This window comes from Crocodylus siamensis, chromosome 3 (genome assembly GCF_052110815.1).
Source record: "Crocodylus siamensis isolate JL-2025a chromosome 3, ASM5211081v1, whole genome shotgun sequence".
In the NCBI taxonomy this organism is placed as follows: domain Eukaryota; kingdom Metazoa; phylum Chordata; order Crocodylia; family Crocodylidae; genus Crocodylus; species Crocodylus siamensis.
Genome location: NC_143397.1, coordinates 71,905,135 through 71,917,643, shown reverse-complemented (window position 1 = coordinate 71,917,643; position 12,509 = coordinate 71,905,135). Strand labels below are relative to the sequence as shown.

The 12,509-nt window shown below is 42.6% G+C and overlaps 1 protein-coding gene across 2 annotated transcripts in view; it reads left to right on the top strand.

Moving 5' to 3' along the window:
- The window catches only part of FBN2 (fibrillin 2), a 302,703-nt gene extending 295,281 nt beyond the window's left edge, over positions 1–7,422 (top strand). For both annotated transcript variants that reach the window (XM_090038496.1, XM_090038495.1), the window contains exons 63-65: positions 770–1,001; positions 2,088–2,259; positions 5,421–7,422. In XM_090038496.1, the coding sequence (XP_089894622.1) occupies positions 770–1,001; positions 2,088–2,259; positions 5,421–5,795 (779 nt within the window). In that variant the 3' untranslated portion in view covers positions 5,796–7,422. The remainder of the gene's footprint in view (positions 1–769; positions 1,002–2,087; positions 2,260–5,420) is intronic.
- Positions 7,423–12,509: the final 5,087 nt, after the last annotated feature.

The following is a 12,509-nucleotide window of genomic DNA, read 5'->3' as shown; positions in this document are numbered from 1 at the left end:
AGTTTGTGACCGTTATTCCTGGTCACTCCTGGCAGCACACGGGGGAACAGGGACTCCCCCAATACCTGCTGATCCCCCCTGACCAGTTTGTAGCAGGCCACAAGGTCCCCCCTTAGCCTTCTCTTGTGGAGGCTAAACAGGTTCAGGTCCCGTAGCCTAAATGTCTTACCACTATAATGACAGGACATAGTTTGTTAAAATGGGCTTAAAAGATTCAAGGCGGTAACAACGAATTAAGGGCAGAAAAACAAGGAACCCAAACAGAAACCCTATTAATACTGTGTTTCTGAGATGTTCCTACTTATATTGAGCCATGTTCTTTTACAATATTCTGAACTCCCCTCTCCCTTTAAAAAAGAGCTTGTTCCAGTGTTTGACCACTCTTATAGGATATATTTAAAGGGTTTTATTCCTCTGTATTTTGTAATACTGGGGGAGGGTTCAATATGGCAACTTTAGAAACTCTTGGTGAATGAGAACCTGTGAACACAAGGGCTTGGACCCAGTAGACTAGGATCCTGGCCCTTTCCCTTCCTCTGACCCTGTGAAAGGGGAGACATGCACTGCTGCACTTGCCTGTCATGGAGCTTACAGTGAATGATCATGAGAGTTGTGTTAGCAAAAGTCATGTTTGGCACACGTTCAAGAAATAATTGATCAGGAATTACCAAAATATTTACCGCTTCTTGGAAATCATATTTGCAATTCCTTCCGTCGGTAACAGTATCTTTTCAGTTGGATAAATAACATGTTGTTGTTTGCTTGCTAGATGAAAACGAGTGTTCCAACCCTAATGCTTGCGGCTCTGCTTCTTGCTACAATACACTCGGAAGCTACAAGTGTGCGTGTCCATCTGGATTTTCCTATGACCAGTTCTCCAGTGCATGCCATGATGTGAATGAGTGTTCCTCTACTAAGAACCCCTGCAATTATGGTTGTTCCAATACAGAAGGTGGCTATCTCTGTGGCTGTCCACCTGGATACTACAGAGTTGGACAAGGGTGAGCTTCTCTTCCACACATTCTACATTAGTGATAATTATAGAGCAGTGGTTCCCAGCCTTTTTTTGCCACGACCCGCTGCTGGGAGCGCAGTGTGGCACAGCTCATCCTTTGTATGTGGCACGGCTCATCCTTTGTGTGCGGCACTGCCAGCATTGCTACTGCGACCCTTATTTGGGTCATGACCCGAGGTTGGGAACCGCTGTTATAGAGCAATAAGTTATATACCATTGGGAAATGTGAGCTGCCCAAATAAGGTTTACAGAAAACTCTGTCTATACCAAAACTAAGGTAAGAGTACTAGAAGTCTCTAACCTTTGCGTGCTACTGAGTGTTAGATGATGGTAGCCTCCACAGAGAGCAAGGCCAGTGGTCTGGCCAGCTATGTTGGCCTAACCTCTCAGACAGGGGTCATGTAGCAGACTAATAGAGCTGCAGCAATGAGTGGTGTGTGCTGATGGATTAGGGAGAGGCTTCCAGCTATATATGTGGGTTGTACACAAGAATAAAGAATTGGCTCAGTCTAGCATCAGAACAAGAAAGTATGAATCTGTGTACATTCAATGCAGAAAACCATCATTTTAAATCTAGCATGTGACCCAAATTAAATAAAATTGTATTTCCCCTTTTTGCTTGTCAGCACAGTGTGCATTTAAAACTCACTTCTAAATGTAATCCTCGGTTAATATTATTTATGAAAGGTGCAAGCTGTGGTTATTAAGGGCTCAACCCAAAAATAAAGCAAAGGAAATTGTTCAGGAGTTTCCTTGTTTCCAATAGGGGTTAGAATTCAAGAGGAAAATTGGCTTCCCAAGAAACTTTTCTGTTCGTTGTTCTGTGTATTGAGGATTACCAGGGATAATTACAGACCTCTCTAACACATAACCACCCTTTTATTTAGTATGTTGCACTGTACAGAACAAAGAAATACAATAAATTCATAGTTTTATGGGGTAGTAGTGCTATGAGTTAAGTTTTTTAACTTCTAAGTGAAAAAGAGATTAAATTGAGGTAAAATGAAAAGGTTTTTTTGAGGTTGACCAGTTTGACAAATGAGTCGCTAATCTGGTGATCATTGTTCAACAGCCATTGCGTCTCAGGGATGGGATTTAACAAAGGCCAGTACCTGCCTTTGGATGGAGATGTAGATGAAGAAAATGCCTTGTCTCCAGAAGCATGTTATGAGTGCAAACTGAATGGCTATTCAAAGAAAAATAGCAGGCGGAAAAGAAGTGTGAATGAAACTCAGCCTGCTGAGGTGAGTGAATATTGTAACAATCTACAGGTAGCTTGTATATATGTTCACGGGCTGTCATACTCTATGATTTTGGCAGAAGAAAAAGGTGGAGATCTGTTGGTCACTGTGAAGGATCATGTAGCCGTAGGGTTTGTACATGATGAAAGGCTTTCAAACCTGAGTGGCATGAGGACAGTCATATTGCACTGGAATTAATAACTGACATTAGAGAACAATGCTTCTGAATAAGGCTCAATATCTTCCTGTTACTTCGATGCCTATGTTTGAAGGGAGTGAGCCAATACTGGCATGTGTGTTGGGGGAAATGTATAATTGGCTCCCACCACCAAGGGCATTTAGAAGAATTCCCATTGTAGTCATTTTTGTTAAAGCTGCTAGAAGCCTTAAGACATATGTACACCTATTAGGTTATGTAGCTTTAGTCTGGGAGACGTTACACGGCTCATTAGTCTATGTATTGCTGAAGTGCTTCTACCTCGCTTTGCTTCACATTGTTGTAAGACTGTGTTATCTGCATTACAGGATGTCATTTTATGGCAGTAACCCAACTGCTGAAAGTTATAATAAGGGGAAAGTGATTGCCAGGGTTAAAGGCAGGCAGCGGCCAAAAGATATAAATCGTCTCCCAGTTTTAAAAGGGCTCTGAGTGAAGATGAAAAGGGATAGGGAAAAGAGAACCTACCTCATACTAAATGTACATATTGTAGTATTGACAACATTTCTTACACGTGCCAACTAAGGAACTCTTCAGGCAGAACACCACAATGGCACATTAGTCATCTGATATTAAAAAAGAATTTGGGATTCCCACGGTGTGGACTGCAAAAGGCTGTGTCACTCCCACAGCATGCAAGTGTTAATTGGCTTTGGAAGGCAATTTCTTGAGAGATTTGCATGCTTACCCTCCCTTCTCTATCATGTTGAAAGCTGGTATTAAATACCAAAAAGGAGAGGGAGAGTGGGGGTAGGGACAGGAGGACCATGTGATTGACTAAGGTTTAGGTTTGAACTGAAACAATTTTTTGTCCATCTATTAGAAGGGGAAAACCAAAAGAACGTTGAGGGGGTGGCACCTAAACCAAATAGGCCCAACATGGTCTCCAATTATTTTACGTAGCATCATTCACAAAATGGAGGAGAGGTGGCAGTACCCTCCCACCCAGTTAGCTTAGTGCTTAAAGCACTCAGGATGTGAGAAACCCAGATTCAATTGCAGTCTTCTGCTTGAAATGATTTGAACATGTATCTTCTAGGAGAGGACTTGCCAGGCTGTAGGTCCTTTGGGGCAATTCACTCCCATTCTCGCCTTCTAGAGCCATTACATTTTGTGCAAGATACAGAAATGTTCATTGAGCTGGAGAGAGGAAAGCGACTCTCCCTTCCTGCCAAAGCAAAGCCCTAGGCTCTATTCCCTGCCCTTGTGAATGCTCATTTATCTGAGGTGAAAAAGCATGACAGGAGATCGTGAGAGCAAATTCCTTTTCCCCCAGCACACATTTGTGGTAAGGGCACTCTTGGGGCAGGAGTGGTGGAGGTGTGGGGGGGAGAGACATTTTATCAGCCTAACTTGTCCGACAGTTTTAGGATGAATTAACCTATATTTATGATGGGTTTGCCAAAAGTTTGCTGAGTATTAGAGGAGAAACTTTTGTGCATGTGTCTGGAGATAAAAGCATATCAAGTGGCAGGAAGATGGAGGAAAGTGGTACATTTCCCTATTTGTCACTTGAAAACAGTAACATGCCCCAGAAGGAAAGCAGCTTTGATACTTTTAATGGTATTTGTGCACACCGTTATTTTGTCAGTGCACTACCCAAGGTTACAACTCCGCACTTCACTGTTACCACTGTGGTCAATTTACATCATTTACTGTTTTCAGGGTTATTTTGTAACTTAAAGAAAAGAGGACCCTGTAACTAGGATGAAAAGAAAAATATCTAGACCTATGTACTTTTGACTGCAAAATATAAGAGCACTTTGCAAAGAGAAGTTTTCAAAGTAAAGTAAAAAAGCCATCCGATGAAATAGTTAATTTCTCATTTAATTCAGTGCTCCCTATTATTATTACAATATCTAGTTAATGTCAGGCAAAAGCTATTACAAGTCATTGTTGCCTAGTGCTGTTAGGTCTGTGTGAAATCCCTAGTTTCATTTGGGAATATTCACAGCAAGTACACAGACCCCATGGAAAAAAAAATCTTGGGGGTTGGCTGGCAGCGTGCCTGAGATTTAATCACAACTTGTCCCAATGCCTCCAGACATCAACAATTTGCCTTATTGTGCTGAATGTTTCATCTCCAGCACATAAAATATAGTAGTATAGGGCCATCCACTTCCCACCTTTACAAATGCACATCAACCCTAACAGCAGAAATTCTCATATGCAGGAGAGAGAGAACCGTATTTACCTACAAAAAAGGCATAGTCCTTTCTTAACTGTTTTCTTTAGAGGCATCTGTAAAAGCTTGTTTTGCCAAAACAAAGCTTTAGGTCATTGTGTCCATTTTTGCTTACATATGATCACATCGGACACAAATTAATGTCTGGAGTGGAACCAAACAGGTTTGTTTTACAAAGAAATTTACCTTTTTCAGCTGATTTGCCAAGAATGTGGTGGTTTTTTTTCCTTCATTGCTCTTACCATGAGATGCTGAACCTAGTTCCTTTTGAAAGCAGGCTTGTAGACTGTCCATGAAGAGTGTTCTACATCCAGCACAGCATAGTGGCACAGGGTCCTATTCTTCGTCTATAATATTTACGCTGAAGTATAATTAGGTCATTTGAACCAGTTAGAAGAGACTGGACCTCATGTTTCTTCCCTTCACAGTTAAACATGTGCCTTTTCTCCACATGGACTTTTTTTGCAAGCGTAAAATTATGTAAACTCTGAGGAAGCATTGAAATATGAACCCTCTGTAGACTTGATGCTGTAACTTCAATTATCCTGTTAAGCCTGAGTGAGAAGCCTTAAAGATTTACAGGGTGTGTGATGTGGAACAGAGTAGTTCTCCCAGCTGGAAAGGATATACAATGCCTTCTTTCACAGCTGTAGTTTGAGAGAAGGTCAGAAACTGTTACTAATCCAACTCATTAGCTTTCATTGCTGGAGGAATAATAGAGTATGTCTCTCTAAAGGTCCTTTTTTTCCTCTTTCACCTCAGATTGAACAGATTAGCTTGGAAAGTTTAGACATTGACACTCCTCTGAAGATGAGGTTCAACAACTCTGGGCTTGGCAACAAGCACCACATCCTGGAACTCATGCCAGCCATAGAACCCCTTACCAATCACGTCCGCTATGTCATCTCCCAAGGCAACGATGATAGCATCTTCCGAATCCATCAGCGGGATGGACTCAGTTTCCTGCATATGACCAAGAAAAGATCAGCACCTGGCACTTACACACTGGAAATCGTTAGTGTTGCTCTATACAAGAAGAAGGAGCTAAAGAAACTGGAAGACCAGAATGAGGACAACTACCTCCTAGGAGAACTTGGTGAAGCTCTCAAAATGAGGCTGTGGATTGAACTCTATTAGCTGTCTTCCAGACTTAGTCCAGTTCTTCAGTCACTTCCGTTCATCTATTTATCCACCTGAGCATGTCTATTTTTCAAAGCTTTAAGTAGTCAATGACTTGACTTTTAAAAGAAAAACTAAAAAAGTGGGGGGGATTTTTGGGGGGGGGGAGAAGGGGGGAGAAAAGAAAAAGACCTCTCTATCTTTCCATCCTGCCAAGACTGCAGAATGACCCTACAGGAGGGGCAACTTTGACTCTGCCATGGCCAAATGCTTGATTACAATGGCAACCATGGTTACTGTAGCTTTTATATAACCTCAGTTTAAAGTGTATTAAAAAAAGCCTAAAGTTCAAGAGGTCAACATATGGCACTAAATGGCACAAAATGTGAGCTATTTTTTTCTGTTAGCAGTCTATAACACTTTTAGGTATTTTGCTATAGTTCCTAATTAAAAATATAGATGTTTATTTATTTTTAATGCAGTAATATATGGAGAAATTAACAAATTATGTAAGCAAAAAGGGAAACGTGCTTGTTTTTCTTTAGATTTATAAATTTGAGCTATTACATTTTAGAGTTACTTTCTTAAAAAAAATTCCAGTAGATTTGAAAGAGGTTTCCTTTTGTTTTTGTGCCAGTCGTCCAAATAGCATAGGGATATTTTTAAAATATCACAGATCTGAAAGAGCACTGTAATACATCCTCTAGATATTCTGAAGTGCTCTTCAAAATTATGACTATTCAAAATATGTCTTAAATGAACTGTAATTACAACATTAGTCTCTGTAAAGAGGATATTTCACTGCAGGTCACTAGGACGTTATTCTGTATCAGCTATATCAAATAATGGAAGCTGAAGCACAACCACTGTAGCAAAATACCTTGACTGCTTGTAATACCATTAGCATTGCAGACCAAACCGTACTGTATTTCCTTCTGATAACCTCAAGGAACCAGATGTGCTACCACAACACCTCATTCTCACAAAAGGTGCTCTACATACTTGCATTACTGTAGGCAGCTGAAGAAAAGAGTCTTTTTTTGAAGGGAACACCTGATGTATCATACTATTTGGTGCTGGCTTGGATTAATAGTGCATTTACTAACATTGAGCTGTTTCAGGACTGCCATATGTGCAAGGCTAATTATGCAGTGCAGACAAGGGAAATGTGTATTTGAAATCAATTTGTTAGAACTTACATTAATACTGTAGTTATACACCGTACGCCTCATTTTATCATAGCTTATTTTGTAAGAAAGATGTTTGTACAATGAGTTGACATTTAGTTTACCTTAGTAATTTTTTTTAATGTTGTACCATATTATGTGTTAAACGTATGTCTCAATGGTGCTTTTTTGACAGCTGGTGCCTGTACCTAGTCATGTAACAGAACTTCATATGTGAAACAGCCAAAGAACATGCCAACTCCAGGTTTTTTTTTCCAGTTGTATACCGGTGCTGACCAAAGATTACTAACAAGTGATCACTTTTTTATTATTATTATTTTGTTTAGTTTGGGTGTTTTTTTCTGGGGAGGGGAACATTGTAAATTTTTAATCAAATATTTGTGAGAAAAAAATGTTTTGTTTGTAGGTCTGTATCAATATGACAACACTTTTCTTGCAATAAAGCTTATTTTGGGGTACGTTTTTTTTCTTGACTTGCCCGTGTATTTCAAACAATGTATATGCCAACCCCCATTTGCATTCTCCGATGGCACTATTAGGTTAATAAGTAATGGTGAGCTACATGTTTCTTTCACTAGGGAGATACTGCCCCACCATCATAGAATCATAGAAGTAGGGTCGGAAGGGACCTTGTAGATCTTCAAGTCCGACCCCCTGCCTGAGCAGGAGAAAAACTGGGCTCAAATGACTCCAGCCAGGTAGGCACCAAGCCTCTTCTTAAAGACCCCCAGGGTAGGAGCCAGCACCACTTCCATTGGAAGTTGGTTCCAGATCCTAGCCGCCCTGACAGTGAAGTAGTTCTTATGGATGTCTAATCTAAACCTCCTCTCCAACAACTTGTGGACGTTATTCCTTGTTATGCCAGGGGGCGCTAGGGGAAACAAGGTCTCTCCCAAACCCTTCTGGTCCCCCCCAGTGAGTTTATAGACAGTCACCAGGTCCCCCCTCAGCCTTCTCTTGCGAAGGCTGAACAGGTTCAGGTCCCGCAGTCTCTCATTGTAGGGTCTGCCCTGTTGTCCCCGGATCATGTGGGTGGCCCTCCTCTGGGCCCTCTCAATGTTGTCCACATCCCTCCTGAAGTGGGGCACCCAGAACTGGACACAGTATTCCAGCTGCAGCCTGACCAGTGCCGCATAGAGGGGGAGGATCACCTCCTTGACCCTACTTGAGATGCACCTGTGGATGCACGACAAGGTCCAGTTAGCTCTGCCAACTGTGACCTCGCGTTGTCGGCCCATGTTCATCTTGGAGTCAGTAATGACTCCAAGATCCCTTTCTGCCTCCATGCTCTCAGGAAGGGAGTTTCCCATCTTGTAAGTGTGCTGCTGGTTACTACTGCCCAAGTGCAGCACCCTGCACTTGTCAGTACTGAAACGCATCCTGTTTTTGTTAGCCCACCCCTGTAACCTATCCAGATCTTGCTGCAGTCTTTCCCTCCCTACTAGTGTGCTCACCTCACCCCAAGTTTTGGTATCATCAGCGAATTTAAACAGGTTGCTTTTCACCCCATCATCCAAATCTCTGATGAAGAGATTGAACAGCATGGGCCCAAGGACCGAGCCCTTGGGAAGGACTCAGTCCTTGGAAGGTTTTTTGGAAATCTATACCCAACTTGGTTTTGCAGAATGTTTCCTTTCAGAATGCTATAGATAACCCTGAAAACCTTACTATTGACTGTAAAATGTGCATTGCCTTGCTACTGCATATTGGATTGAATGTGAGGGTTTTATTTCAAATAATGCTATCAAAAACTGTATGTGTATTGCTATTGTTGTTGTGACAGAAGAACGGAGGGGAGGACAGAGCGCTGGGCCAAGAATCAAAACACCCAGATTCCCTGTTCTTTCTGTATCTTGTACTTTTAGCATTGGTAAGGCATTTGAACTCTGACCTGCAGAGTTCACTTTTTCTGTAATATACAAATTAGGGAAAAACAGAGAAGCCCTTTGGAAGAACCACCCCTACTTGCTATTCTTAGAGAAAAATTAGTTGTACAGCTTGACTTTTTACCTCATCATGATTATTTCTACAGTAGGGTGTCTAATTGAATTGTACGCAGCAGGTTTTCATTGGTATACAAAATCTGGTCATTTCTTTTACCACTGGTACTACCTTTTTTCACACAGGAAAATGAATAATTAATTTAAAAATACACAGTGAAATACCACTGTAATCTACCAAATAAACCAACATTAACATTAGAAATAATCATATTTTAAAGTGTCAGTATTCATGTTATTTGCATGCTAAGTAAAAGTCATGACAAGCTTTTAAGGAATTGTGCACTTGCATTAAACTCTAAGTGGAGATAAAAAACCCAGAAGAATGGAATTATGAGTGTTCTCAATGTTACCCTTTGACAATGAGGAATTAGCTGCAAAGAATGATTTGAGTTATTTGCCTTGGGGTATTCTTTCCTAAAATGTACATGTGTTTAGATTCATCTGGCATGCGTTAGTGCTGCAATTTAAATATTACAGTATGAATTACATGGAACCAAAGTTATTTGACACTAGCCTTGGATACTGTCATGAAAGGTTCATTAAGGTTCAAATCTGCTCCTGAGTAAAAGATTTAAATATATAGCAGTAATCCTAAAAGTCCTTCTGAAGCCTTGCAAGTGTATCTGGTATTGCAGTGATATTACCATTTTTTTTTTAATCAGATAGGAAAATGACTAACTTTCTTGGAAACTATCTGAGAATACACCAGGAAGTGCTCATTACAGCGAGAGCCAACAGAGTGAACTGAGTAGACTGATTATCTTTTGCCAATGATAGCTACCGTTATGTGCTTTCCATTTTCAGATGCTTGTTAATCCCTCAGAGGCTACAGCATTTAAGTATTAGTGTATTTTATAAAGTCTAAACATACAGAGATGCTTACGTAGACCATGAACAGTTTTTGGTCTATTTAATAGGCTAAAAGAGTAAGCATATTTTGCAAAGTCATCAGCTAAATAGGTTTTAATGACTAGGCCTTCAAAACCTTTTACCTACTACCTGTGAAAATCTTGTAGCAAATCCCCCAACATAATTGAAGATGTAGTTGACAAAGTTAAACCTTATCTCTGTTACTGGCAATTCTATATTTTCATTTGGGCTCCAGACAGAAGTTACATACAAACCATTTTTAGTGATCAGAAACTGGTTTAAACCTGTAACAGAACCAAAGTTCAGTAAACAAACCACTTTCAAAAGATTGAAACAGGTTTAAGATAAACCTGGTTGAATATATAGTATCAGACTTAACTGATTTAGGTCAACCTGGTTTATGGAACCTCTGTCCAAGGTCCCTTTTGGGTTCAAGTCAAGTCACAGTCCCCCAGCATCCCAGGAAGCTTTGCAGCCCTGGGCTGGGCTGTGCTGTCTACTGTAGCAGAGCAAGGTTGACCCCACCCCTCTGCATCCTAGCCAGAACACTATAGCTGCTCGAGTTGGCTGAGAAGGGGGTGAGGGTGGGAAATCTGGCCCCAGACCTCTTACAGGCTTTTCCCCAACTCACTGCTAGAAGAGAGAACAGGGGTGTGGCCCGACCCCGGGCCAGGTCAGCAGAATGAGGTGCAGGGGGGGAGGGGGCCAAACGCAGAGGGGATGGAGAGGCATTTAACCCCCTCCTCCAGCCCACCTGGCAGGGGCACAGCAACCCCTGCCTGATTTTTCTCCATTTGCCCCACCAGCAGAGGAGCAGGGAGTATGGCCAGATGCCATCCCAAGGCCAGCAGAATGAGGTGGAGGGGAGGGAGGCCCCAGACCCCAGCTGGGGTTTGCTGGGTGGGTGGTAGCCCACCAGGGTTTTGCTCATCCCCCTTCCACCTTGTGCCCTGCTCAAGCCCTGGGCCGGCAGGCGAAGTGGGGGAGGGGGTTTAACTCCCTCTCCCTTGCCATCCAGGATCCCTTCCCCCCCCGCCCTGCTTAAGCGGGGTGGGGGGCATGGCCATCACCCAGGGCTCATACACAGAGGCAGGGAGGGATAGGGGGAGTTCAAATCCCTTCCCTTGCTCTGAACCCCAGCCAGAGTTAGCTTGGGGGGATGCCCCTGTCAAGCCTTTCACGTGCTGTTCTTGTAGTTAATGAGTAGTACTTGCATTGAGTTTAGGCAAGTGGCTAGCCTTATTTTTAGTCGTCATGCACTTAAAGGGAGTCTATTGTATTTGACGTCAAGCTGTCACTTAGAGAACTGAACAATGAATGCCTCCTAAATACTGAGCAAATGCTCTGACCGCTGAGCATTTGGATAAAAAAGAGGCAGTGATTCTGAGGTGAGATAAATGGAGAAGTAGTACCCAGGTTATGGATCCTGATGGAGCACAGATATCTAGCTGCTCAGCATAGACCAGTGCTGCTGAACTGGGGTGATACATTGTGTCCTGAGGTGTTACACATTAGCACTGTTTTGTGGTCAAACACCTACATGATTCACAAGATTAAACCCAGAGATTTCAAATAGGAATCCAGAGTCTCAAAAACATTCTGACCTGTTGTGGGCTTTGAGTTCTTTGCAAAGGAAAAATGCTCTTATTTTTTTGACTATGGAAAAATAATGACAAACTAAAAGCATGCTTTTTCTGAGGGGGTTTTGAGTCTAACAAGGGGTGCCTTGAGTCAAAAATGTCTGAGGACTACTGGCGTAGACAGTAGTGAAGGGCTTCTGGGCATACTTGGAAGCAGACTTTTAAGTGACTAGAAACCCACTGGCAAAAATAGATGGCTCAGGACAACTCTTGAGGAATGCAATACTGATGTAGGAATTAATTAGGTAAAACTTTAACAGTTAGAGCCTTGTTGCACATTCATGTAGGCAGCTCCTGGCACTCTAAGCCCCTGGATTGTTCAGACATTAATACCTGAACCTAGATTTAAGTACTCTTTAGGTGGCTTTAAATTATGCCTTTCCAGCCTAGGCTTATCTTCAATCTGTGTTATCCAGCTGGTGTTACACTACCTGTAGCCAATCTAGACTTGAGTGTAAACAAATAGCCCACCTACCTAACCACCCCTGCTGGCCCAGATCTGGCCCACTGCCCCCCACTGCTATTCACCTCCCCTCAGATCTCCACTCACTGCCTCCCTTGCCTCCCCCTCTGCACTTGTGGCTGCCTGCACTGTCTGTCCCAGCACCACTGCTGCTCTCTGGGCTGGGCTCAGCCCAGAGCAGAGAAGCAGCCTGGCAGCAGTAGCAGTGAGGTCAGACAGGCAGATTAACCCATCCCTACCCGCTGCCCCCCTGGGACAGACAGCACAGGCAGTCACAAATAATCAGAGGGCAGCGAGAGGGAGAGAGCCCAGGGGGGAGCCCTGGGGATCTGGGTGAACCAGAGGAGCTCAATGGGGAAGCCTGGAAGGGAGGGGGCAGGGGCGGGATTCTTACCTTTCAGTCCTTCAGGCCCCTGCTGGCTTGAACATGTCGCTGCTCCAAACTCAAGCTAGCACTAAGCACCATCACCATTTGAGCAGCTCATGGTGCAACATGTAATGGATCTCAATGGATCTCATCACCTTTTGAGCAGCTCATGGTGCAACATGTAATAAGGCTTTAAGATGCA